General features: G+C 46.5%; 2 protein-coding genes across 5 annotated transcripts; one reads left to right on the top strand and one right to left on the bottom strand.

Moving 5' to 3' along the window:
* Window positions 1–1,767: 1,767 nt before the first annotated feature.
* Window positions 1,768–10,992, bottom strand: ADPRM (ADP-ribose/CDP-alcohol diphosphatase, manganese dependent). Of its 4 annotated transcripts, none has more exons than XM_067547731.1 (4): window positions 10,903–10,992; window positions 9,184–9,839; window positions 4,162–4,278; window positions 1,768–2,547 (listed from the first exon to the last, which is right to left on the bottom strand). In XM_067547731.1, the coding sequence occupies exons 2-4, from the start codon at window positions 9,812–9,814 to the stop codon at window positions 2,249–2,251; spliced, it is 1,047 nt and encodes a 348-aa protein (XP_067403832.1). In that variant the 5' UTR covers window positions 9,815–9,839; window positions 10,903–10,992; the 3' UTR covers window positions 1,768–2,248. The 4 variants fall into 4 exon arrangements, with proteins under 4 accessions (XP_067403832.1, XP_067403835.1, XP_067403834.1 ...); XM_067547734.1 differs by having other exon boundaries at window positions 10,908–10,958; XM_067547733.1 differs by lacking the exon at window positions 10,903–10,992 and adding an exon at window positions 10,739–10,755.
* On the top strand, window positions 10,976–23,734 carry SCO1 (synthesis of cytochrome C oxidase 1). The gene is made up of 7 exons (XM_067547735.1): window positions 10,976–11,182; window positions 11,436–11,561; window positions 11,959–12,049; window positions 13,216–13,413; window positions 15,301–15,393; window positions 15,551–15,666; window positions 22,690–23,734. The coding sequence occupies exons 1-7, from the start codon at window positions 11,096–11,098 to the stop codon at window positions 22,819–22,821; spliced, it is 843 nt and encodes a 280-aa protein (XP_067403836.1). The 5' UTR covers window positions 10,976–11,095; the 3' UTR covers window positions 22,822–23,734.
* Window positions 23,735–25,227: the final 1,493 nt, after the last annotated feature.

Below are 25,227 nucleotides of genomic sequence, written 5' to 3'. Positions count from 1 at the left end.
AACCACTGGCTTAGCTCAGCATTTTGTTAGACTTGTAAACACGTTTATTGACCAACTTCTGATCTTGCATACACCAGTGTAAATCTGGAGTAAATGCAGCAAAATACAGATTTATTCCAGTTTTAGACCAAGATAAGTCAGATGAGAATCTGACCCATTTTGTTCACTTATCTTTTTCCCCAGTAGTGGTGAGGAAAGTCTAATGGGACTTTACATCTGCAGTAACATGCATCCTGCACCAAGGGAGATGTTTGTAATCCCTCTACTTTCTCTGACACCTGCCAGGATTTTCTCTACCTCATAGTGACACAAGTACAGCAGGCTCCCTTACAATACACCTGATATTGAGGGAACATCTCCAGTACCTGTATCCACAAAGATTAAAATGTTCAAAACAAGGTACGTAACATTAGTTACTTAAATCCATAAGAACGGCCATACTGGGTCAGAACAGGGGTCCATCTAACCCAGTATACTGTCTTCTGACAGTGGCCAGTGTCAGATGTTTTAGAGGGAATGAACAGAACAGGGCAATCAAGTGATCCATCCTCTGTTTCCAGTTCCAGCTTCTGGCAGTCAGAGTTTAGGGATAATCAGAGCATGGGGTTGCATCCCTGACCATCTTAGCTATTAGCTATTGATGGACCTATCCTCCATGAACTTATCTAATTCTTTTTTGAACTCAGTTATACTTTTGGCCTTCCAACATCCCCTGACAAAGAGTTCCACAGGTTGTGAGAAGCAGTACTTCCTTATGTTTCTTTTAAACTTGCTGCCTATTCATTTAAGTGGGTGACCCCTGGTTCTTGTGTTATGTGAAGGGGTAAATAAGTCTCCTATTCACTTTCTCCACACCATTCATGATCTTATAGACGTCTGTCATATTCTCCCTTTGTCATTTCTTTCCTAAACTGAACAGTCCCAATCTTTTTAATTTATCCTTGTATGGAAACTGTTCCATATCCCTGATCACTTTTGTTGCCCTTCTCTGTACCTTTTCTAATTCTAATACATCTTTTAGAGATGGGGTGACCAGAACTGCATGCAGGATTCTAAGTGTAGGTGTACCATTGATTTAGAATGGCATCCTGATATTTTCTGTCTTTTCTCTCTCTTTCCTAACGGTTCCTCACATTCTGTTAGCTTTCTTGACAGCTGCTGCACTTTGAGCTGATGTTTTCAGGGAACTATCCTGTGATTCCAAAAATGTCTTCTTAAATGGAAATAGCTACTTTAGTCCTTCATTTTCTATGTATAGTTGGAATTATGTTTTCCAATGTGCATTGCTTTGCATTTATCAACACTGAATTTCATCTGCCGTTTTGTTGGCCAGTAACCTGGTTCTGAAATCCCTTTGTAACTCTTCACAGTCTGCTTTGGATTTAACTGTTTTGAGTAATTTAATATCATCTGCAAACTTTTCCACCTGTTTTTACCTCCCTTTACCAGATCATTTATGAATATGTTGAACAGAACAGGTCCCAGTACATATCCTTGGTGGACCTCACTATTTACCTCTCCCCATTATGAAAACTGACCTTTTATTCTTACCTATTGATTCCTATCTTTTAACCAGTTACTGATCCATGAGAGGACCTTTCCTCTTACCCCACAACTGGATAATCTTCCTGAAAATTTCACCTACAAAACCATGAATCCCCTCCCTAGACAAAAAAATATATATATATTCAAAGGAATCTGGTTTTCAGAGGTGCTGAGTATCTACAACTGCGGGTGACTTCAGGAAGCAGCCTCTTGGCAGGCTGAAGCATATTACTAACCTTTGTGTTTGAAAAGAGGCTAAATTACACCTGATGGTAGACAAGATTTGCATTTCATAACACTGTGTGACTAATAAAGATACACTAATAACACCTTGCTAATGTTATCACGTCTTTTAATATTGTTTGTGCCTTTTGTGCCATAATAAATAACAAACTGTTCACAGCAGAAGTTGCCCAAATCAAGTGCATTTATTTCAAAATGAGTTCAGTAGTTTGCTGTCCCTCCGCTGCCCTACAGCAGGAACCTGGACCTTGTTTCTTGCTTCTTGCAGAAGTAAAGCTTCTAAGACACCAGCTCTGAGAGGAAAAGGTGGGCAGCACTGAGGCTTTATGTATCAGACCTGAGCTGTAAGCATCACTCTGCAGATTTTCTAAAAATAGAAACACCGTGGCTGCAATGGGCAGCTGTTAAACTACTTTCTGGAGCACTGTATGGATCACACACAGTTGTATTTACACTTATCCTAATATTTTGTGTAATACATTACTTTGTCTGGAATTCTACCTCTTCCCTTTAAAACCAGTTTATCATCATAGACATGTATCGTTCCAAAGGCATGGCTCTGTGGTGGAGTTTCAACAATCCCTTCCAAAGTAAGATGGTGGACTCCATGAGAGTCTAAACAATAACCACCATCGTGGAGGTGCCCTGCGAGGAAGCACACCACACACTGATGCGAATGGATGACGGAAAGGGCATCTTCGTAATTCCAAGCAAGGCAAACGCTGTCTGCAGCAGAATCTGGATGAATGGGAATGTGACCTGCAGTTGGAAAAAAAGTGAAGCAGGATAGTGGTAAGACATCACTGGTGACAACCACAGTTAAGAGTGTTTTACATTGTCTCCCCATCGGGAAATTGATTGTGGATGCTGGACTCCCCGGGGTTTGGAGTTTGCAGTGAAACCCCTAGAACAGTGGTTCCCAACCTTTTTGGCTTGAGGGCTACAAATATAATTTTTACAACCTTGAAGGGCCCCCAGTCTCCACCAGCAGCTCCCTTCCACTGCAGCCAGAGGGAAGGAGTTCAGCGAGGAGAATCTCCCATCCCCTTGGCTGCAGCAGGGAAACTGTGTGCTCCGCTTGGTTCCCTAGGCAGTGGCTCCCTTCTGCAGCCAGGGGGCCAGGAGATCAGTGCCTCTGGCCCCAGCAGGGACCCATGTGGAGTGCTTTGCCCTGCTTCCTGCTACAGCCAAGGGGAGGAAAACGCTGATCTCTCATCTCCTTGGCTGCAGCAAGGAACCTGCACCAGCAACACACTCCACCTGGATACTTAGGCAGCAGCTCCCTTCTGTAGCCAGTGGGAGGGGAGCTGTGGGCCACTCTGAAAGACCCCACGGGCCACAGGTTAGGAACCACTACCCTAGAACTTTTCTTTCTTTGGAGTTTTGCCCACAAGTTGTCCAGTCATATGGACTAATAAGAGCTCTTTCTCTCTCTCTCTGGTATTTCTAAGGTATTGAGGTGTTGAATCTGTGTCAGCGAGAGAACTTCTCAGTCGACATAGCTACCACCTCTTACAGAGTCAGGAGTTACTGAACCTGTAGAGCATCTTCACCACTGTAAATGATATAGTGTAGACATAGCCTGCTGAGCAACATGCCAGCCCCTAGAGGGGCCTACAGCAGTCAGTGCTGGAAAAACATTCTGATTTACACTTCTAGTCCCAAAGCCCATGTGATGTAAAATGGTTTCATCACTTCCCAGCTGCAGTCAGGCCATTCCAAACTGTAAGATGGTTACTAGTTTCAAGATGGGGCATGTCCCTGCTCCAGTTATTAAACTTTCTCAGTAAGTGTACCTGTTTTTGCTGTGCAGCCAGGTGGGTTAGCATGCCCTTACTCTGGCTGTGCAGCTGGCTTGGAGGTGTCAGCTAAAGCCCAGGTAGAGGAAGGGACAGAGCTCTCACTGCGGCAACTGCTGTTCCATAGCCCATTGCAGCTCAAGTGTTTTTGGTGCACAGTGCCTTTCACCACGCAGAGCACTTGGATCAAGGGGTTCCAGGAGCTAGACACTCTCCCATGCAAGATCTTTCCCTGGCCCAAGTCCCTAATAGTTCCTTCCCCCAAAATGCTAGCACCATTGCTCACCCTAACACAGCAACTTCCAACAACAGCCTCCTTCTCCCTATCTAGGACCCCCTTGAATCTACTTTCTTGCCCGTCCTGCACCATTTCCTCCTGTTGTGGAAAAAATGTATGTGTGAGGGGGAAACTGAATAATTCTAGAATATAAGATATTGGTAGGAAAACTTGTGAGTAGGAAAAACTGGAGTACCCCACTGGAGTATGTGCAGCATCCCATCAGTCTATCACTGGTTTATTCCTTCACAGATGTCTCAATTCACATGCATTCATACATACAAAGAGCAGACCTACCCACAACCACAACTTTCTCTTGATTTGTGTCAGAGAATGTAAGAACCTCATTGAACCAATCCAGCTGTGCTTGGCTAAATCCTCCGTTGAACTCTACAAATTGGGGTTCAGCAAGTCCTGTAATGAAGAAAGAATGTCAAGCACCCCCCCAAAATAGCTGCTTCCCTACCTGTTTTTTTTCTATGTACATCTGTGCTTAGCATAAATGGCTTCCTTTCCTGCTGACAAGCTCTTATGTATCTTAATTGTCCAAAAAAAAAAAAAAAAAAAAATCAGTCTTCCCGACTGAATGAGGGAAAGTGATCTACTAGTAATTTTTGGTTGACCATGCCACACACAGGATTCCCACTCTTGCATTACAGCAGCCTAGCCTGACAAAGGCCAGAATTTCATAAGTTCCTTTTTGAGCTCGCAGCTGAACATGAGTCCCTTTGCTTGTGCTGAATTCCAACTGCCACTGCCTCAGCTCCGTTTACTACCCTCTGCAGGAGAGAAGCAAGGGCTCCTCCAAAATGCAAACTAAACAAAAGCACAAGTGTGAATTTTTCAAAAGATAAAAGCCATCTCCTAGATCAAAATAACCTTAAGGTGTGACAGCAACACACCCTTTTAGAACAGGTTTGCAAACTGAAGGGAGGGATAGGGGAATTGGGTGCGATATATTCAAATTAGCAGAACTATAGGTAAGTAATTTGCCCATCTTTAAAAATACATTACACACAGGATTCCCACTCTTGGACAGTAAACAGCTCAAGGATGTCTCATGTTAAACTGATAAATGTACTTCAAGTAGCAGTAAGAAGATTGGGAGGGTATAGCAAAGAAAAATAAGGCCCAATCGAGAAAGGGAGTATGCCCTCTCTTTGCGATGTTTCTATCTAACCAATAGGCTCTGAAGTTCTATGAGTGATCCCATATGCTCTTTCAGGGCCAAAGTTAAGTTGTGACACAGTGAGACGTTTCTGAAATATTTTTATAAATCTGATGTATGCCTCAGTTTCCCCTACATTTTGCATGGCTACCCAGTAGAAGAAAAAGGACTAAATTTGCTCTCAGGGCAGGTGAGGAGACATAGGTGGGTGTGTTGCCTAGCTGTCTGTGCCTGAACGGGCCATTAAAAAGGACTGGCTGAAGCCAACCCCGTATCAATGGAAATCCAAGAAGAAAATGGAAAACCCTGTCCCCAGGACACTGGCACCTAGCAACCAATAACACAGAGGAAAAGGGATTTTTCCACCTCTCAGCAGGGAAGCAGAGCAAAGACCGCAGCTCAAGAAAAAGGACTGGAGAGACATGAAGTGGGGAATAAGGGGTTGGTTTCTGGAAGAAGTCTGGACTTTCACCTGGGGACTGATTATGGAGGTCAGACTGAGGCCTGGTCTGCACTACACAGGTGGATGTAAGCTGCCTTGCAACTTAGCTGTGGAAGTGTCTTCATGTAAATTTGGCTCCCACTGACGTAAATGCTTCTCTATGCCAATTTAGTAGCTCCACCACCCAGAGCAGTGTAGTCACAGTCGATGTGATTATGTCAAAAAAGTGCCAGTGTAGACACTGCATTGTTTACGTTAACTGTTATTGGCTTTTAGGACTCATCCCACAATGCCCCCCACTGACAATATAATTGATACAAGTGCTCCTGGTGAGAACACACTACTAAAACAAGGAGCCACATGTGCACACATACAAGTGATAACAACTGCAGTGGCTGTATGCCAATGTAAATTAAGTTGACATAATTTTATAGTGTAGACGTGGCCTGAGAGAGAGATACAGAGCCTGAACATGGGTTCACAACAGGTTGGCTGGGACTCTGGACTAACCAGAAGGGACTATACTTTAACCTTCATTTCTCTATGTTAACCTAAGGATTTTCAGATTCTATGTGCTGGGTGAGTAATAAAGATGACCTTGTTTTGAAATGACGGCCTATGTCACTGTAAATACTCATGGAGAGCACTGTATCCTGGAGGGGACACTACAAGCCTCCCACAGGACTCTGGCTTGCTTGGATTTGTTGCAGGGAGCCATGGAGTGAGACAGATTAGCTGGTGCCGAAGGTCTAGTCTTAGAGGCCACAGTTATGCCCCTGTGGACTGTGTGGGTCCTTGGGGCCTGGCACACCAAAGGGGTCACTCCCAGGAGATTGGTTACAGGCTGGGGCAATAAAAGCTCAATAAATGTGTGTCAGAACAAACATGCAGCTGTCCGTAAACTGGAAACACACAAGGCTTGTACTGTAGCTGCAATGGAGCAAATTGTGGATCAAGATTTTTGCTGTAGGATTGCCAGGCAGTATCAGTTGAAAAAGTATCTCTGTGACCTTCGAACATTTCTGTGCCTAGAAAGACATGAGATGTAGTCTAAGGACTAGAGTCAGCTCCAAATCAAGGTCCAGGTCAGTAGTTCTCCAGGTGAATAAAGTAACATAAGTCACTGATAAAAGTTCTGCCTCTATCCTCATAGACATTCTAGTTCTTGGGGAGTTATTTGAATGAAATAGCTTGTTCAGATGGCACTGAACATCCATTGCACAATCAAAGTTTGCTCTGGAACTGTACTGGTGACTCAAAGACAATGCCTCCTAAACACAGGGGGTGAGTACAATGGCACATCATGTTGGACTCCTGCCCCAAGGAAGGTTTCCTTACAGAAAAAAGGTAATGATGTCTCAACATACTCAAAGTTAGGAGTGCCTTCGTAAGGATGGCTAATGGACCTAGACCAGGGAGAAAGAAGCCCCCCATCTGAGAGCTTCCAAATATGCGTGTGTGTGTGTGTGCTGGGCTCCTGCATTCCTTGCTGGATCAAGCCATACAGTGTTGTATGGAATTCTGTTAGACTGCTCATTAAACTGCATTCAACAGAAGGAAGACTTCTGCCTTTGCCTCTACTATGGAGCTCCAAAGCCTTTACAATGCTGAGGTGTGGATTTGGCTTCATTATGAACTAAAAACCCCCTTAGGGTCTCAGAGCATTGAGGGAATGCAGCTGAAAAGTAGTACAGTTGCTTGTCCACTCCCATGAGCCGAAAGTTGTAAGATGCACTATGCTGTTGCCATGTGTGCACTGCATTCAGGAACTGGGACAACTAGCATATCTTATAAATGCAGTAATGATACAGATGGTGCCTCAGATTCCCAGTTCTTCAGGTTGCAGAACTTGTGCAGCTGACTTGGTGCTTTCAGAGAAGCTAATTGTGAAGACAGCATCAGAGGCAGACTGAGATGAGTTATACCTCAGCATGGGTGAATGTACCAGCATCTCCTACAAATCTCAAACTGAGGATTGATGCAACACTGTTGTCTTAAGACCACAAGAACAGGCAGGTATTACTGCACTTTATAGGAGAACTGTTGTCCATAGAACACATCTCTAAATCCCTTGGCCATGACTACATTACAGGCGCTACAGTGGTACACCTATGGCACTGCACCTATGCTGCTATAGTGTTGCAATGTAGATGTTTCCTACAGCATCAGAAGGGGTTTTTCCATCACTATACTTAATCTACCTTTCTGAGCAGTAGTAACTAGTCATTGGAAGACTTCTTCCATCAATGTAGCCATGTCCACACCATGGGTTAGGTCGGCTTAACTAAGGGTGTTCATGGTTGTGAATTTTTCAACTCCCTGAAGGATGTAGATAAGTTGATCTAAATTTTAATCGTAGACCAAGGCCTAGTCAACAGGAATAGACCTATACCAGGTCTGCAGTTCTCTGAGGTTGTTTAGGTTGGCACTTTAGAAAAATGTCTCTGTTCCAGGGCCCATTGGTGAGCCCACTTCAAGGAAATTTGTCTTATTTGGAGGTGCTGAAGCTGACAATGTCCGTGAGCTAGACCTAGGGAAAAGTGCAAGGGTCCCAGAATGTTAGGGCCTACAGTGCTAAGGAAGCTGGTGTTGGAAAAAGTTGACTGTCCCGGAGTGATGAAAGAAGAAACTTCACCCAGGGTACAGTTGCCCCAAAATCTGGCCTGCAGGAAGCTTCAAAACAGTAGAGCTGCTGAGGTCTAGCTGGCAGATAGCTCCTGAGCTCTGTCTGGTTTAGGTCCTGCTTACAGGACCTACATCTACGCTACTCCCCACCAGTAAGTTCCCTGGAACAAACTGGCTGCTGTTGAAGAAGCAGGGCTAACCAATTTAAAGGCATAAATGGGCACCAAACACTTATATCCACAAAGCCTAACCCCTGGACTGCCAAATTCACCAGTGAACTGTGCTCTGAAGGCATTGTTGGAATGTGGGTGACTGCACATTAAACAGTACCCCAGGACCATACAGATGTATGTTATTTCATTCTGCTTTGGAAGACAGCACCTCTAAAGTACAGAAATGGGCTTATTCCAGGAAACATTACATTAGGTTTGCAGCCTCTGCATTGGCCTAGACAACAAAGTCTCACAGTGAAACCAAAGCAAGGCATTAATGTTGAGCAGAATAGTTTTGCCCTCACACCATCATCAGTGGGTTTGTCAAGGCATGCCACAAAATCCCCTCCATGGTCTTGTGCTTCAATACTGATGAGCCCCCAAGGTTAACTGATGGAGGATCCCCACAAAAGACAGATCAAGAGGATATTGTGGAAGTGGCTAAAATAAGACTATCTTAGGGAGCACCAGATCACCACTGAGAAAAAAAATCTGGTGTGCAGCTTACATGGGAAGCTCTTTTGCTGACTCTGTTCAGTAAGAACCTAGCTGAAAAAGTTGAAATGGAACATGAAGAAGGGGCTTGTGCCTAGCAACCAGTACCTCAGAGGACAAAATAATCTAAGAGCTAAGAAAGTTCTGACTCTTCTTGCACTAGGAAGCTGACACCCAAGAATGGGAATTCTGTGTGTATAGTATGGAAAATATACCTTACTCTGGTTTGTAGGAACAAGGTCAATGGAAGCTCACACTGATTTACTACCTAGTAACATATCTTACATGAATTGTAAGTCTCTCTACTACGAAGAAGGAATGCTATCTGAAGCAGAACTTTAGGAATGCATGTTAATGCACTGCCTGAGAAAGGTTACCTGTGGGACTATTCAGATTCTCATTTGGGTTTTTCTCCTTCAGCAGCTTCAAAGAATCCTGATATTTTTGGGTGGATTTATCCCTCCCAAGAACACTTAAATCATAAGCATCAAGTAAAATGAACCGAAATTTTGTGACTGGACTAAAATGATAAGCATAATAATGTTCCACAGCAGTGCCTCCAGGAGAGTCTTGACCCTTAGCAGCAGAGCCAAAGAAGATCTGGTCTTCTAAAGACTTGGTGTTAAGTTCAGATTGTGTTAAATAGTCTCTAGTAAAGTTGTACAATTCATGATTTCCCCATGTGTGGTGGACTGGTGCTCTAAGCTTTTTAAACTCCTTCATAACTCTTCTCAGAGCATTTTCGGATGTTTTATGTTGAGCATTAAAACCATCAATAACATCTCCAAGCTGCAACACAAACTCAAGCAGATTGCCTTCCTTATTCCACTCATCAACTGCGCTCCGGAGAAGGTGAAGGCTGTGTCTGTAGTATCTCCTCCGGGACCCCCAGAAGTTATAACCATCCTCTAGATCAGCATACTGAATATCTGCTATGACTCCAAAGGAAAAGCATGGCTCAGAGTTTCCTGTCAAGGCTCCAGGTGTCCAGGTAGGCGTTTCATCCATAACTATCAAACCAGACTCCCAAAATCTAATGCAGGAAAAAAAGAGAGATGACTCAGTTGAAACAAAAAACTGGGTGCTAAAAAAATCAGCTGCAACACCCAGAAGAACAGAGAATTTTCTCCAAGTTCATAAGGCCTTTTTACACAGCTAGAGACCTGCAGAACTCTTTGTATGAGCGGTCACTTCAGAAAGAAACAGAAGCAGGAGGAGCCTACCATTCTTGAAGAAAGGCAAAGGGGGCTGGGCACTGCATATTTGCACAGTAATAGTCACATAAATTCCTTCAATACGTGATATTCCCAGATTAAAATCTATGTCAAACTCCAGTTAAGGGTGAGCGCACAAGTAATTTACAAGTAAAAACACTGTAAGGATGTTATAGTTATCCCCAAACAAGCACCACCAACCTGGGACATTCAGAGCGAAGGTTAAGTTTAAAAGTCAGCCCAGTTTACGAAGAGCCTGGTCCCAGGTTAGAGTAAAGGGAGTGCAAAGAGGAAGGACCCTGCGGTGGTGGAGCGAGGCTTGCAGCTGGGAATCCCGAGCTCAGAAAGCAGATGGCAAAAGAATCCAGCATGTCTGTTTAACCCGCTGGCGGTGTTTAAGCCCATGGCCTGATCCCCTGCGGCCCGACCCAGCCGCTCTGACCACGCAGGGCCCAGCAGCGGGCTCTGGCGTGCTGTGACCCGGGGCCCGGCTGACTGAAGCTGGGCACCCGGCGAGGTGCGGCCGGGCGGGGCAGGGAGGGAGCCCCGTTCTCCCGGCCCCAGGGCACACAGTATCACCAGGCTGCGCATCGGCTCGGTGCCGGGGAAGGCGGAGTGCCGGAGCAGCGGCTGGGCTGCTCATCTGGTCTGGGCCGGAAGGGAGGGCCCGGGGTTGTCATAGTAACACCTGTCGCCATGCTGTGATGTCACTTCCTACCTCACTTCCGCAATGTCGGCGTGACATCATCATTCCTGTCATAACGGGGAACGGTGACATCACCCCCCCTTCAACGGACGTTGCTGTCGCTTCTAACCCCGGCCCGGCCCGGCCCGGCCCGGCCCGCCCCTCTCCACCTTCCCCCCACAGCCTCGCACACACACCGTACAACAAGTCGGCGAACGACGAGTCCGGCTCGGTCCGCTCTTGGTCGGGGTCACCGCTCGGAAAGAACCGGACGCCCGCCCCGCGCGGCCGGGGTGCTGGGTGTGTGCGCGCGCAGGCGGCGCGCCCGGGGAGGGCGGCGCGGATCAGTGACGTCACTGATGCACGTCACGCGCCGGTTACGGGACGATCATGGCGGGGCTGGCGCGCGGCTCGCTGCTCTGGGCACAGAGACTCCAGCTTCCGGGAAGCGGCGGCAGCGGCGCGTGGAGGCGGCAGGTGAGGGGATCTTCCGGCCCCGGGGCCCCGCTCCCAGCACCGAGCCCGCCCCGCCCCGCCCCGCCCGAGGGCAGGTGGCCACGGCCCGGTCCCGGGCCCCGCCATGTCCCAACCGCTCCCCGCCTCCGCGCGTCCCCCCGTTCCCGGCGGGCCGGGCCCCGCGCGCGTCCCCAGCGTGCCCCCCCCCCCCCTCGACCCCCACCTCAGCACGCCTCGCACCTGAATCCCTTGGGCGCCTCCTGTCTCCTTTCAGCTGCTCGCTGCCAGCCTGGCTCGCCGCGCACCCTGCTGGGATCTCGCCCCTTCCCGGGCCGTGACCCGCCGCTTGGCGACGTTGCCGCCGAAAGCCAAGAGGACGGGCCTCTCGACCAAGGCTGGGGTAAGGAGGCCCCGTTCCCCATGGCGGCCGTAGTCCCGCCCGTCAGCTAAACTCACAGGGCGGCTGCTAGCCAAGGCCTGAAATCCCCCTCGCCCCGAGCTGTGTGTAGCCGGGGGTGCTTTCCTGGGGGTGCAACGGACTTCGGGGGGACACAGTTCCCTGTCTCCGCTGTGCTGCTAGTCTCCGTGCTGTGGCTGTATTTACATACCTACCCGGTTTGGTTTTCCTGGGTTGGTTCTTCAAACAGGACTGGGGTTGAGCCCATCTGCAGGTGTTCTGCCCTGGGGTAACAGCTGGTGTTTGTTTCATGAACATACCCCTAACCCCTTGCTATGTTTTCACAAATTTTGGTTGAAGATGGTGAAATTAAATTGTGATGGAATCTCTCTCCTAGTAGCCAGTTACCTGGAAGTCCTTGGCAGTCACGTTTGCGATTGGCGGCGCTTTAATGGCAGGAATGAAATACTACAAGAAAAAAAAAGAAGAAAGTATGTATGTTACATGAGCATCCTGAAACCTCTGTCATTCCCTCCCCCGAGTCTTGCACAGACAGAAAGATCTTGTGGCCATGCTAGTTATGGTACTGCTGCCCTGGAAGGTGACAGCTGGTTGATATTGATAATGCTGATCCTAGCACACTGCCCATCAATGTGCTAGACACTTCACAAACACACAAAATGACAGCTCCCTGCCCAAAAGAGCATCTGGTCTAAATATAGATGGAAATAGGATGCAGAACAAGACTTTTTTGCACATTGTCTTCTTCTGTTCTTGCCTATTTTGCCCACTTAGTTTTTATTATCCTTTTCCTGTAGCTGTTTAACTCATAGCCATTTGCTCTTTGATTGTCAGTTTGTATTTTTAGCCTGTGTGTGCATGTGTGTATATATATACATATTTTATTTATCTGTTCTCAATTTATCCAATATTTTACTTCTTTCCTACATTTGTTTTGTTTTAATTTATTTTGTTTTTGCTAAAACTTGTAGTTTTGTTGGTTTATTTTAAATTGTTATGTTGCACCTGTTATCATGGTATGTAAGCATTACACAAGATTAGAGTATAAAAGCCAGGAACGAAAGTGTGTGTGTGTCTGTTTTCTCAGGGTGTGTAAGTGTGTGTGAGACTTTTAAGAGCATAGATTCCGAATTCTGATTTTAAAATTTGTATGCTTTTTTAACCCCTTACGCTTGCCTAATTATTTTCCCCTTGTTTTGATACTGAGACCCAGATAGACTGGGGCAGCACAGCAGTTTTCCTTTCCCTCCCTTAGGTCTCTAAAAGATGCTAACTTTTAATTGTATGTGTCCTATCCCGATTCATGTTTCCTGACTTCAGTATATGAGCTTCAGTGCCATCTTGATAATTATAAGCTCCTTTTGGAGCACAGTGGAATATAGTTTATATGGAAAATACCACAACGTAAAACTGTCTGTATTCTGTAAAGTTGTCTTGTCCATGTTGGGCTTACATTTTGCAGTGGACTTTGGGAGATCTTTGAAATTCGAGGTGTTACATTGCTGTTGTCCCACTAAGTCCATGGCTGTCTTTGAGAACCTTATAACTCAAACTGTCTTTGAATGGTTTCTGGGAATCTTTGTCTTCTCATGTCTGGCACAGCCAGTAACAACTTCCCATTGATGTCTGGTTTCAGTGCTGGAGAAGGAGCAGAAACGGGCTCTTGGGAAGCCGTTGCTGGGAGGCCCTTTCTCACTTGTGGATCACTATGGACAGCCCAGGACCAACAGGGACTACCTGGGCCAGTGGGTGTTAATCTACTTTGGCTTCACGCATTGCCCCGATATCTGTCCAGAGGAATTGGAGAAAATGATTCTAGCAGTGGATGAAATTGGTAAATGAATCCAGTCAGAATCCTAACTTTTCTACAGCAACAGTGACCTTCTCTTAAGAACTCCAGGTTTAGTATTGATTGATAGCAATATTACTCAGAAGATGGAACTTTTTTTAGGGAGTTGTTATTCTCCTCTGTAAAAAAGCTGCACTCTGGCTTCGTGTAGTGAAATACTCTTGGGCTTCTTCCACCTTACAAAGTGGCACTGGGACCTGCTTCTTAATGTATGTGGGAATGTCAGCCTTTTTTAAGCTGTTTCTCTGCAATGCTTCACATTAGATGCAAAGTAATAGACTAGGTCAAACAGGGCCTCATACTTTGATCTTGGGGGAACTTTGTTCTAAAAGCCTCCTATAAGGCATGCTTTTGAATCAGTGTTGGGTTTCTATAGTTTTTAGTACTTGTTACTACCCTTTGGGATGTGGCATGGTCCTGCTAGAAGAGGGTTTTCTTGTAGTGACCACTAACCAAGGACAGCTTCTTGATTAAAGGGAGGCTGGATCTGTTCTGGAGAACAGACCGCTCTCAAAATAGGGCTTTGTTTGCATAAGAGAAATCTTGCCCATTTTTCCCTCTCATTCAGTTGAAAAGCACCTTATGTGCATATGCAGAAATGCTGGGGAAGCAGCAATCAGTGTAACTTACCCCAAAATCTTATAGGGACAATACCTGGGGGACCCTGAACTGACTACACACATCTGTGGGGTGCTGCAGCCCCCATTGCTGCGGTTTAGGTGAGATGGCCCCTTTGGAACGTTCATGAGTCTCTCAAATGTTCATGTTACAATTTTACTAACAACATGCCTTTAAGAGGAGCTACTGTCAATAGGTGAAAGGTCCTATGGCAAAGATCTTGGTTCTGCAGGACATGGATTATCTTGATACTCTCTATTTCCAAAACTTCCTTTCAGACAGCCTCCATTGCAGAACTTTTCTCTTACATGCTAATATTTCTTGGCTATGGAAAAAGTCTAGCCAAATAACTGTTTAAAATCCCAGCTCCTTGTCCGGCACTCCCAGCACCAATGAAGTTGGGCCACTTGACAGGGTGTGATTGTAAATGACAGCTGAGGGAGGTCCACATCTGCTTCTTGAGGAGGGACATTTGGGCTCTCCAGCAGCACCTTCTTGAGCAAAGGAGGCAGAGCATGGATGGTAACTCTGCTGGCAGGCTGGAGGCTTTCCTAGCAGGGAAGAAACTAATTTAGCAGAGCACAAGGGGTGAGGGAAAGAAGAGGGCAGAAAGGTGAGTCCAGCTGTTTTCTGACAATGGGGATGGCTGAAAGATGGCCTCTGGGCCGGGTGGGTTGTAGGATCTGCTGAGGATGGGTTTTGTCATCCTCCTCAGAACCAAACCTAGTATATTAAGGAGAGTGAGGAGTGGCAGATACCATTTCCCCTCTAGTAGCTTTCACTGCAGGAGGAGCCTTCCATGACGACTCAGTGATGTGGCAATCTCCCTGGGAAGAAGGAGGTGGCAAGATAGGTGGTGAAATGCAAAATACCATCTCCTTTCAATAGGGCGAAGTGGTTATTTTTTCTCCAGTTGCCTGATCTTCGTTACATCCTGCATTCCCTGCACCTCAACTGGCCTGTCAGCCCTAGTAAATAGGGGCCCCAGGGCAGAAACACAGGGTTTGGAGAGCTCCATTTTATCTCATTGCACTCGCTCCCTGGCCTTTAAAAAAGTCTGTTAGATGTTATTTAACCTGCCCAATATCATTCCAAAGTGATCACCATTCATCACCCTGTCTGTGCCAAAAAGGGTCTCCTATACTTTGACTCAATGTGTACTATGAGTTTGACTTAACCTTGTCATGTGGGAGTTAAGCTGTAGCGTTGGGGCTTGGTGAGAGCAATATTAACTATGAATCTTTCTGGTGACAGACAGGATTCCATCTCTGCCAAATGTGACCCCACTCTTCATTACTATTGACCCAGAGAGAGACACCGGAGAAGCTGTTGCCAGATATGTTAAAGGTACCATTAGCCTTTCTCTTCCTTGATCTGTCTTGCACCGTGTAACTGTTCTGTGCTCGGTGCTTTCTTCTGTGACTAAACAGATGACTGGGCTCTACCAAAGCTGGCTCTGGGTGGGAGGAATTTAACATGGCTAATGTGTTGCATTTCTGTTTAGAGTTTTCTTCCAAGCTGATTGGACTGACTGGTACCAAAGAGCAGGTTGAGCAGGTGGCCAGAGCCTATCGCGTGTATTACAGCTCAGGCCCCAAGGATGAAGACAATGACTACATAGTGAGTAAACACAGGGCCTATGGCCGAGTGCTCTATTATTCACAGATTCATTCATTGATTTTAAAGCCAGAAGAGACAATTCTGATAATCCAATCTCAGATCCTGCATAACAAATGCCTATTTATATTTATTGCCACTACTAAATGTTTAAATTAGTTGGGGTAGCCCCAAAGACCTAAACTAGGACCAAGACACCATTATGCGGGTACTGTGCAAACACAGATAATAGGTAATAATAGCTGGTCCATGCCAGCTGATTTGGGCTTGTGGGGCTTGGGCTGCAGGGCTGTTTCATTGTTTCATAGACTTCTGGGTTCAGGCTGGAGCCTGGGCTCTAGGACCCTGTGGGTTGGGAGGGTCTTAGAGCTTGGGCTCCAGCCGAGCCCATAAGTCTACACAGCAATGAAACAGCCCCGCAGCCAGAGTTGGCTGGCATGTGCCAGCTGCTGTTTTTTCTTTGTTGTGTAGACATACTCAAAGAGGCATTTCCTGCGTCATGTTCTAAAAGAGGTGCACAAAGTGTGGGCATGGGGAATAACATGCAATAACATACAATTCATGGATGTGAATTGACATGAATTTGTTAATTCCACGTATTGTGTTTGGCTTTCTTTTAATTGAGGTGGAGCTAGGTTGACTGGGAATGGCAGGAATTGGGAATTAAGGGAGTATGAAGAGGGACAGTCAGCTCATCACTGCCTAGCTATGATCAACTGGCAGGGTTTCGTAGGTGGACGTGTGATTTGAAGGAAGATAAATCCTTGTCTGTACATATTCAATAGGAGTCTTTCTGCATGTGTAAATGGCAGCATGGGAGAAAGAGTGGAAGTGTTAAGGAAGGAGGTGATTGGTGCATGGTAAAGCCTGGGAGCGTTGGCATTGTGAAGGTGAGAATTGACACCACAAGTTGCTAAATCAGCTAGGTGGGGCAGGGCAACACTGTGAAAGACCTTAAAGATGAAGACAAACGGCTTGTGTTTTTAGAAGGACAGGGAGCCAATGGAGGACTCAAGTGGTGAGATGGTCAGAGTGCTGAACTAGGAAGAAGAGTTTCACAGCAGTTTTCTGAATGGACTTGAGGCATGTAAGATTGCAGCAGTCAAGACCAGAGAAGAGGGGATTATGGTAGTCAAGGTACTAAATAAGGGCTTGGATGAGTTTCAGCAATATGGGCAAAGGGAGAAGGGTGGATCTAAGGGATGTGTGGGAAGAATCAGCAAGATTTAGAGATGGCTTGAATAGAGAGAAGGCAAAGTCAAAGACAACACCCAGGTTATAGGCCTGAGTATCGTGGAGGGAGGTGGCGGTGTCCACAGTGGTAGTGGTGGAAAGGGGAGGTGGCAGATCAAGAGTTCGGTTTTGTCTGCTGAGTTTAGATTGGCAGCTGGGTATCCACAAACATGTCAGAGTTACTGAGATGTGGGCTTGAAAGGAGGCAGAGAGCTTTCCCGTAGAAAAGTAGATGATACTGAAAGCTGTGCTTGCAGATAAGAGCATGTAGAGGCAGATGGAGAAGAGTGGGCCAAGGACAATGACTTGGGAGGAGGTGGGGATGCACTGAATGAGATATTGAAGAAGTAATCAGAGAAGTAGGAGAGAAACCATGAGAATATGGTCCCATGAAAGCCAGTGGAGAGCTGGATTCCAAGAAGCTGAATGTGGTGTCAGTAGCTAAGAGGTCAAGGAGGGATGGAGTAGTAGCCCTGAGACCTGGCCAGGATGAAGTCATTAGGGGCATGTCTACACAGCAGTGTAAGCCTAGGGTTAGTGGGACTCGAGTCAACTGACCCATGTTAGGGAACCTTGGGCTTGAGCATCTACACTGCATTTTAACCTTAGGTTAAGGATTTTCTGACCTGTTCTGAAACATAAGGCTCTGGTGTCCACACTGCAGTGCATATGTGTACAGCCGACTCCTGACTGTGAGCTTTGCTCCCTTCTCCTGGCTAGCTCCGTGCAGCTGTGAGGAGGAGCCAGAGCTGCTGCCACAGGAGCCTGTGGAGAGATTTTGAGGCTGGCTCCCACTTGCCACCCTGATAGTGCATGCTGCTTGGGCACCTTTGGACATGCAGCCCCGGAGTGTGGGGGGCGGGAGAGAGGGGACCAAGCAACTGTCCTGCATGGAGGGAGCGTGGCTAGGGTGTTGGGGATCACCCTCCCAGGCCATGCTGAGCTGGGAGCTCTGCCGCTCCCCCTCCTTGCAGGGCATCTGCTTAGTCCCCACTCTGCTCTCTGGCTCCCTGCCTTCCCTTGGGCTGCATGTGCAAGGGCATCCCGACACTGTGCATCAAAATCTGGTGGTGCTTTTGTGACCAGGAAGCCACTCTCTTTGCAAAAAGCTGCTTCTGATCAGTATCCATTGAAAATCCTGCAGGCTCTCTGATAGTGTGCTTTCAGACAGTGTCTCTTTTTTGGCTCAGAGGACTGGAGGAGTTCTTGGAACATCTCCTCTTTGCTTCTTCGTCATTGTTTTCTTATCAGCTGCAGGTGCTCAGCAGGGGTGAAGTGGTTTCCCCTCAAAGGCACATCTGTAGAAGCACAATAAACAATGAACAGAAACAGAGTGCAACAACAACACTGATGCATTACTGTAAAATACACCTCTTTCTCACAAGCGCACAGCTTGATGATCAACCAAGGCATGGTGAGTTGTGCCTGGGGGGAAGAGGACACTCAAGTTTGGGAAAAGAGTGCATCTCCTCCATGAGAGCAGCTTCAAACCAGGTTCCTATGCTACATGTCTGTGTGCCGCTTTGGTCCCTACACAAGTGATTGCCAATTAGTGTGGGGAAAGTTTCCTACAATGGGGGAAGGAACAAATCAGCTCTGCTGAGGAATCTTTGGCAGAGGATTGGCAAGTACCTCCAGGAAAGTTTCCTAGAGATCTCTCTGGAGGAGTCCCATGAAATCTCGGTAACACACTTTTCCACCACTCTGCCTAACTGAACAGTGGAATGGGAAGCACATACAAACACAGCTACTCTTGTGCATACTATCCTTTCAACCAGTTGTGTAATGCAACAAAGCAAAAGACAGCTGTGCCTCATGAAACCGAGCAACATCAGCTCAAAAAAAATCACCTACCCGATCTCCCCTTTCCTGCATCCTACATGCCAAAGCTGGAAGGCTGGGACTGGCTTGAATTCTTCGGGGTTGAGAAGAGGTCCTAGCTCCCGTGTCAGCAAACGACCCAGTCCCCTGCTTCACATCCTCCTCCAACTTGACCTCCTCATCCACGATTTCTTTGTTGGGGTGGAGTCTGGTGTCCACTGCCTCTGGGCCCGCGGAGGTATCCACAGGTCTCTTGGCAAGGGAGGTAGGGTTACTGCTGAGGATGACTTCCAGCTTCTTCTAGAAGTGGCAGGTCTTTGGCTCTGCACCATAGCAAGGGTTTGATTCCCTATCCTTTTGGTACCCTGTCGCAGCTCCTTGATTTTTGCACAGCACTGCAGCGTGTCCCATTCATAACCCTTCTCCTCTATTAAACAAGAAATTTGACCATACTGTTATATAGCAAGGGCAGAGGGCAGTAGGAGAGTGCTGGAAGGGAGGTATGTAAGCCCCAGAATGCTCCGGCCTATGTTCCCTGCAGACTAGCTAGAAGTCATTAGGAGCAGCTGAGGTCAATTAAGGCCCAGTCAGGTCTTGATAAAAACCCTCTGCTCCAGACAGACTGCGTGTGAGCTGGAGGAGTAGGAGTGCTGTGCTGTGTGAAAGAGTGCAGAGTGTGTGGAGGAGCAGAAAGGAGTGCTGAGGAAGGTACCGGGCCCAAGAAGCCAGAAGGACCAAGGGGGGAAATTAGCCCAGGGAAAAAGACTGCAGCTGTGAGTACAGTGCCAGCAGCACATAGCTGCTACTCATAGGGCCCCTGGGCTGGGACCCAGAGGAGCGGGCGGGCCTGGGTCCCTATCCCCCTCCCTGGGGAGACAGGGTAACTGGTGACGCCATGGCCCACTACGAGAGGCAAAAGCATGAGACCCACTAGGGTGAAGCCGGCCATTTGCCACATTATGTATCAAAGTTCCTTCGGCTGGAGCAGAGCTGGGACTGCACAGCCTCCTCTCCCCAAATGCTGATCAGATCAAGAAGCTCCGGTGTGATGGAAGCAGGAGAACGTTTGGTGTGTGGAGCCGCCATGGGCAGCTGGGAAGGTGTGATGTGAGCTCTCAACGCTGACCAAGCAGGAAGTGGAATTTCAAAAACTCCCAGGACTTTAAAGGGGGAGGAGTGGGTGGCTGCAGGGCAGAGGAATTCAAATTGATGGCCAGAGCGATCAGGATGGCATTGTGGGACACTTCCTGGAGGCCATTTACCACGATATAATACTGACACTTTGGCACTAAAAGTTTGGCACAAAAGCTCTATGCCTCTCATCAAGGTGGTTTTATTTTGTCACAAAATCAGGGCTGTTGGGTCAGTGGGAGGCAGGGGGATTGCAGTATGTACATCACCACTGTTTTGGTGCAAAAAGCTGACTTTGGTCGAAAACCAGGCCTAAACAGCATCACAGGTTGTTGGCATAGAGAGAACTAAGGAAGTTGTCCCAAGGAACTCTGGGATACATCTGGAAGATTTCCAGGACCAGAGTCAAGCCAAAGCCGTGTTCTCACAGGAAAGCAATATGGCTCGGACCCTATATCCCAGTTTAACACAGGCTCAGACCCTGCAGAGTCCTGGGACCCTAGGTTTGAGCCCTAGGTTAACACAATTGGTGTGTGGCTGCAAGGGGGTTAGGCTTGAGCCCAGGCTCACATTGCTGTGCAGACATACCCTTCAGGTCTGTGGAAGGAAGCAGAGGGTATATCTACACTGCAATGTAAGTCCAGAGTTAGTGAGATTCAAGTCAGCTGACCTGTGTTAGGGAACCCTGGGCTTGAGCATCTACATTGCATGTTAATCTTACATTAAGGCTTTCTTAACCCATTCTCAAACGTATGACTCTGGTATCCACACTGCAGCGAGCAGACCTGAGTCAAAGTAACCATATCCCAGAGTCTCCCGTTTTCCACCTCTGTCTCCCCCCCTCAAATGTGGCTGCTCTAGCCCTAGGAATGTGGGAAACTTTACTTTATGCCCTGCACGTTACAGGAAGTTTGAAGCAGCTTGCTTTGCAAAAGACTTCAAACAGTTTGCTTTCCATTGCAAACCCAGGAGGCTCTCTTGATAGTGTGCTTGCAGATCAATGATGAGAAGAAAATGGGTTAATGCTCTGTTTAGTCCATGGTTTTTAGTGCCTAGCAGAGTCATAAATTTAAGTTCCCAGACTCATCTTTTTAAAGTGTTGTGCAGGTTTCCCTTGAGAACAAATATTTAAAGATCAGATATGGAGCGATCGCTTTGTGAAAAGTTTGTCCACGGGTGATAGTGTTTTTGTCTTATCATTTTTCTGTGTGAGTTCATTCTAGATTGTAGTGATTGTCTGGTTTCACCCACACTTCAAACCCTTTATGCATAACAATTTAATCCCCAATTGCCTACATCATTTCAAGTGACCGCCTCCTCCTGCTTAACAAACTCTTCCCCCCCCCCCCCAAATGTTTTACCCCTCACTCCTGTCCATGCCCCCCCACCTTCCAGCTGCGGCTGGGAACAGGTCTACAGTCCCTCCTTGCCCAGGACCTGCCCTGCCATCTTAAATGTTCCTCCATGCCCCACGAGGGGGGTGTGCCCCACATTTTGGGAATCTCTAATCTGTCCCAGCCTGTGTTTAGCTCAAACACTCTTCTTTCTTCCCCAGACCTGAAAAAGAGCTTTGTGTAGCTCAGAAGTTGGTCCAATAGAAGATACTGCCTCACCCACCTCATTTCTCTAATATCCTGTGACCACAACAGCTACAATACTTCATAAACTTTTCATTGTTAACACTGAAGCAGCTTTGTTTTGAAGTCACAAAGATTTTATTCAACTACAAAAAGTTTTAAATAAAAATACAATCTTAGTCTCTGATGCTGCTAAGACTTATGTGCGTGTCTAACTTCAAGCACACGAGTAGCTCCACTGAAATAAGTGGAACTGTTCATGTAAGTCAAGTTAGGTACCCACATAAGCGTTTGCAGGATCAGGGCCTTAGTTTTCAGTACTACTTTTGCCCATAAAAATCTTGTAAAGCTCAGATAAGTGATATTTAAAAACATTTTATAACTGAGTTAATTATACATTTAAATCTGAACTTGCAATATCACATTTTAAATACTTTTGTGAAGTCTGTCTAATTTAAATCAATAATGTTCTTTAAAATGGTTTGATTTTTTTTATATTCCTTTGATCAAACACCTCCACCCTGCTTGAGTTCAGTTGAAGCTTCTTTGAACGCTAGCACAGTGTAGCCAGCAGAGGGAGCCCCGTAGCAGGGTACGCACGCTTTTCCCCATACACACCAGGCCTTCTCTCCACAGCTCACTTTTCTCAGTAATGCTCTTGCCCTCACTCTTTGCTGTGAGAGTGAATTTGGTTTACTGGAGCATCTGCACCACTATGTCCCTTTGATTCACATCAGGTGAAGGTCTGGATCCAGAGAGCCCTTCTCACTGCAGGAGCTGGGATTGCAGGACAGCAAGGAGTGAGGGTCTCGCACACACTGAGCTCAGAGATGTTAGGCCAGCAGGGGCTGGAAGAACCTCTCTTAATCCAGGCAGCAGAAGAGCTGGGCGCAGGAGCTAGTGGGAAATAGGGAAAAGTTGGGGGAAAACAGGTCAGGCCTCATCTTCTCATCCCATCTTGTTCACTGCATATATCCTGCCTGAAGACTGGAACGGGGGGAAGCTGCCGTCAGCTTCTGCAAGGCTCTTCTCCTTTCTGTGCCTCTTCACCCTGTCTGTTTACAGCTTGTTCTCGGATTTTCTCACACTTTTTTGCCACAACCTGCTTGGCCCATTTCCAGTCTGTAACTAGAGTCTGTTCTTGTTGGTAAATCCCCAGTCGCAGATAATCTGATTGAAAGGTTAATCAGGGCACTAACCCTCGTTGCCCTTTTGAGCGACGCTCAGGACCAGCTTTACCAATTTGCTCTCTGCTCTCTTACAGGTGGATCATACAATAATTATGTACCTCGTCGGGCCAGATGGAGGCTTTGTGGACTACTTTGGCCAGAACAAGAAGAGTTCTGAGATTGCTGCTTCTATTGCTGGGCACATGAGACAGTATAAGCCCAGCTAAAATATAAGAGCTACAAAGGATGGTGCAAAGTCAAGCTGTAGTGCAGGCTCCAGTGGGACAGGCATGTCTTTGCTTTCAACTGCACTGAACTCATACAGTGTCCTCATGTCACATATTTCCTCTCCAAATAAGAAAGGTGTATTGTGCTTATTTCTGTGAAATGTAGCTTATCAGAAATCTGTACACCCTTCCCATTGGTGTAATTGGCAGTGATGACGATACTGCACAATGAGGAACTCGTTTGGGACTTTTATGGACCACAGTTGGGAGCAAAGAATTTAAGATTTTTACAGAACTATTTCTGTTGGTGAAGGTACCTCTGCATCAGTTAAGGTCAGTTAACCTCTGCACTCAAGGTCTTTTGGCAAGAGATAAGTGAGAGCAGCTCTCACTTAAATTACAGAGACTTTGGCACCCTCAAAGGGCTTTTCTCCCCTCTCTTTTTTGCAGTGTCTTTCACTCTTGCACAGACATTTGTAATGTTCTATCTACAGTAATGAGCCTTAATCGCAATCCTACCCTGTGGTTTATTGGATCATGGTGGAGAGCACTGAAGGCACATTCTCTTCCACTTGTAGGACCAGCCTGTACAATGCCTGAGTGTCTTTGGGCCTGAGCCCAGGGATGCAGCATCCTTTCATGGCAAGCTTTCCAGTGGCCTAATGTAGAATGGTGTCGCTCTCACTAGTAATGAAAAGGGGTATGAGTTGGGGATGGATTTTCTTCTGGTCTAACCAGCCTGCTGCAGCTTTTTAGTCTGACAGTCTGAAGCACTGAATGATGAAGTGGAGGAGTGATCAACAATTGGGGGGCGGGGGGTGCCCAAGTCTGCGTACATAGGGCTGTTTATCAGGTAAAATGTGCGCAGTGCTGTGATTGTAAAATAAAGGAATGAATCTTACTTGGCGTGCAGTTGGTTTTTGTGGCTCTCACAGCAGCTATCAAATCCTAGTACCACCTTCGAAGGGAGCAGAGTGAGTGTCACATGTATCCAGCGCAGTGCACTGAGAGCGGAGTGTGCAGCAACTTCTCAGTGCCTTGCAAGTTGCTTTGAATAGGGTAAAATCCATATTTAAATGGGCGTGTTGGACAATCTTGGTCACAGGTGCACAGTGCAGCCTTATGGGTAGTAGAGTGGGGATGTGTTCCTTGTCACTCTATGGCACAGCCATAGTAGACAGCCTTCCCTCTGAGCTTTCCAATCTAAAGCTGTCTTGTATGGTTACTGTATTTCAAAGAGCCTGAGAACTGTAAGCCAAGCCTTATCGAGATTTGTCTGATCCAGCCAACTGCTCTGAGTCTAGCTTCAATCCTTAACAAAATAACACAAACTAAAACTTTGTCGTTGACAGTTGAAGAGGCATCAGGTCATAACCCTTCAATCCCAAACCATAGAAATATGGAAATCAGAAGTTAAGGGGAAAATCTCCTGTATTCCTTGCTGCTTTGGTATCACCTGCAATGCTGTCAATAACATGCTTCAGTACTCCACGGGGCTTTCACTCTGACTCTAACAGATACCCAAAAGCAACCAGGCCACTTCATCAGCGTATTACTTTAAGGCAAAACCTTAATAGTGGCCTTATAAACTCCTGAATCGACAGCTCAGCATGCCTGATTGTCACATACTTGATGTATTTGAGGAGTTACTCTGTCTTAACATAGCCGAGGTCACGGTTAAGCTGTGCATTAGTGTGTGCTGGATATTTATTCCACAGTTAGCAACACTACTAAAACCACTACATGAACTCCTCTGCCAAAACAAGGTCTGGAAATGTACTGAAGTCTGTGATGTTGCATTTAAAAAGGCTAAATGCACATTGCTAAATTCAGAGGTTCTGACACATTTTGACCCGTCCTTACCTCTACAGTTGGCCTGTGATGCCTTTCCTTATGGCGTGGGAGCGGTCGTGTCTCACACTATGCCTTCTGGAGAGGAAAGACCCATTGCTTTTGCATCACGCATCTTAAGCAAGGCAGAAACTAACTATTCCCAAATTGAATGTGAAGCACTTGGAATCATTTTTGGAATTCAAAAATTTCACCAGTACCTGTTTGGAGGATAGTTCACACTTCTCACTGATCATCGACCTCTAACATTGATTTTTGGATCCCACATAGGTGTTCCATCATTGGCTGCTAGTCGTATGCAACGGTGGACATTGTTGCTTTTTGCACACACATGAGATCAAGTATTGGAAATCCACCCTGCACTGCAAGGTGCTTCTCAAGACTGCCTTTACCAGTTAACCATCAAGATATTGGCCAGAAAGAAATCATCTACTTTGAAAAAGTAGAGATCACACCCATTATTGCTACTTAAGTAAGAAAAGCAACCTGTGTTGACTCAGTACTATCCCAAGTTATGGTCCTAGTGATGCATGGAACATCTTTACGGGACTCTCA

The sequence above is a fragment of the Emydura macquarii genome, unplaced genomic scaffold, assembly GCF_026122565.2.
Source record: "Emydura macquarii macquarii isolate MOO-44397 ecotype Brisbane River unplaced genomic scaffold, CSIRO-AGI_Emac_v2 contig_1230, whole genome shotgun sequence".
NCBI lineage: Eukaryota > Metazoa > Chordata > Testudines > Chelidae > Emydura > Emydura macquarii.
Note: the sequence above shows the minus strand (reverse complement) of the source record. Positions and strands in the feature narration are given on the sequence as shown.

Bases quoted from the DNA above. Each gene is read 5' to 3' on its own strand.
- ADPRM (XM_067547731.1), bottom strand. From the start codon at position 9,814: ATGGATGAAACGCCTACCTGGACACCTGGAGCCTTGACAGGAAACTCT. The intron at 4,279-9,183 runs GTAACCTTTCTC...TCTTCATTACAG, and splicing joins GAATCTGAATAGTCCCACAG to GACTTGCTGAACCCCAATTT. The intron at 2,548-4,161 runs GTAGGTCTGCTC...TTCCAACTGCAG, and splicing joins AGAGAAAGTTGTGGTTGTGG to GTCACATTCCCATTCATCCA.
- SCO1 (XM_067547735.1), top strand. From the start codon at position 11,096: ATGGCGGGGCTGGCGCGCGGCTCGCTGCTCTGGGCACAGAGACTCCAG. The intron at 11,183-11,435 runs GTGAGGGGATCT...GTCTCCTTTCAG, and splicing joins GCGGCGCGTGGAGGCGGCAG to CTGCTCGCTGCCAGCCTGGC. The intron at 12,050-13,215 runs GTATGTATGTTA...GTCTGGTTTCAG, and splicing joins CAAGAAAAAAAAAGAAGAAA to TGCTGGAGAAGGAGCAGAAA.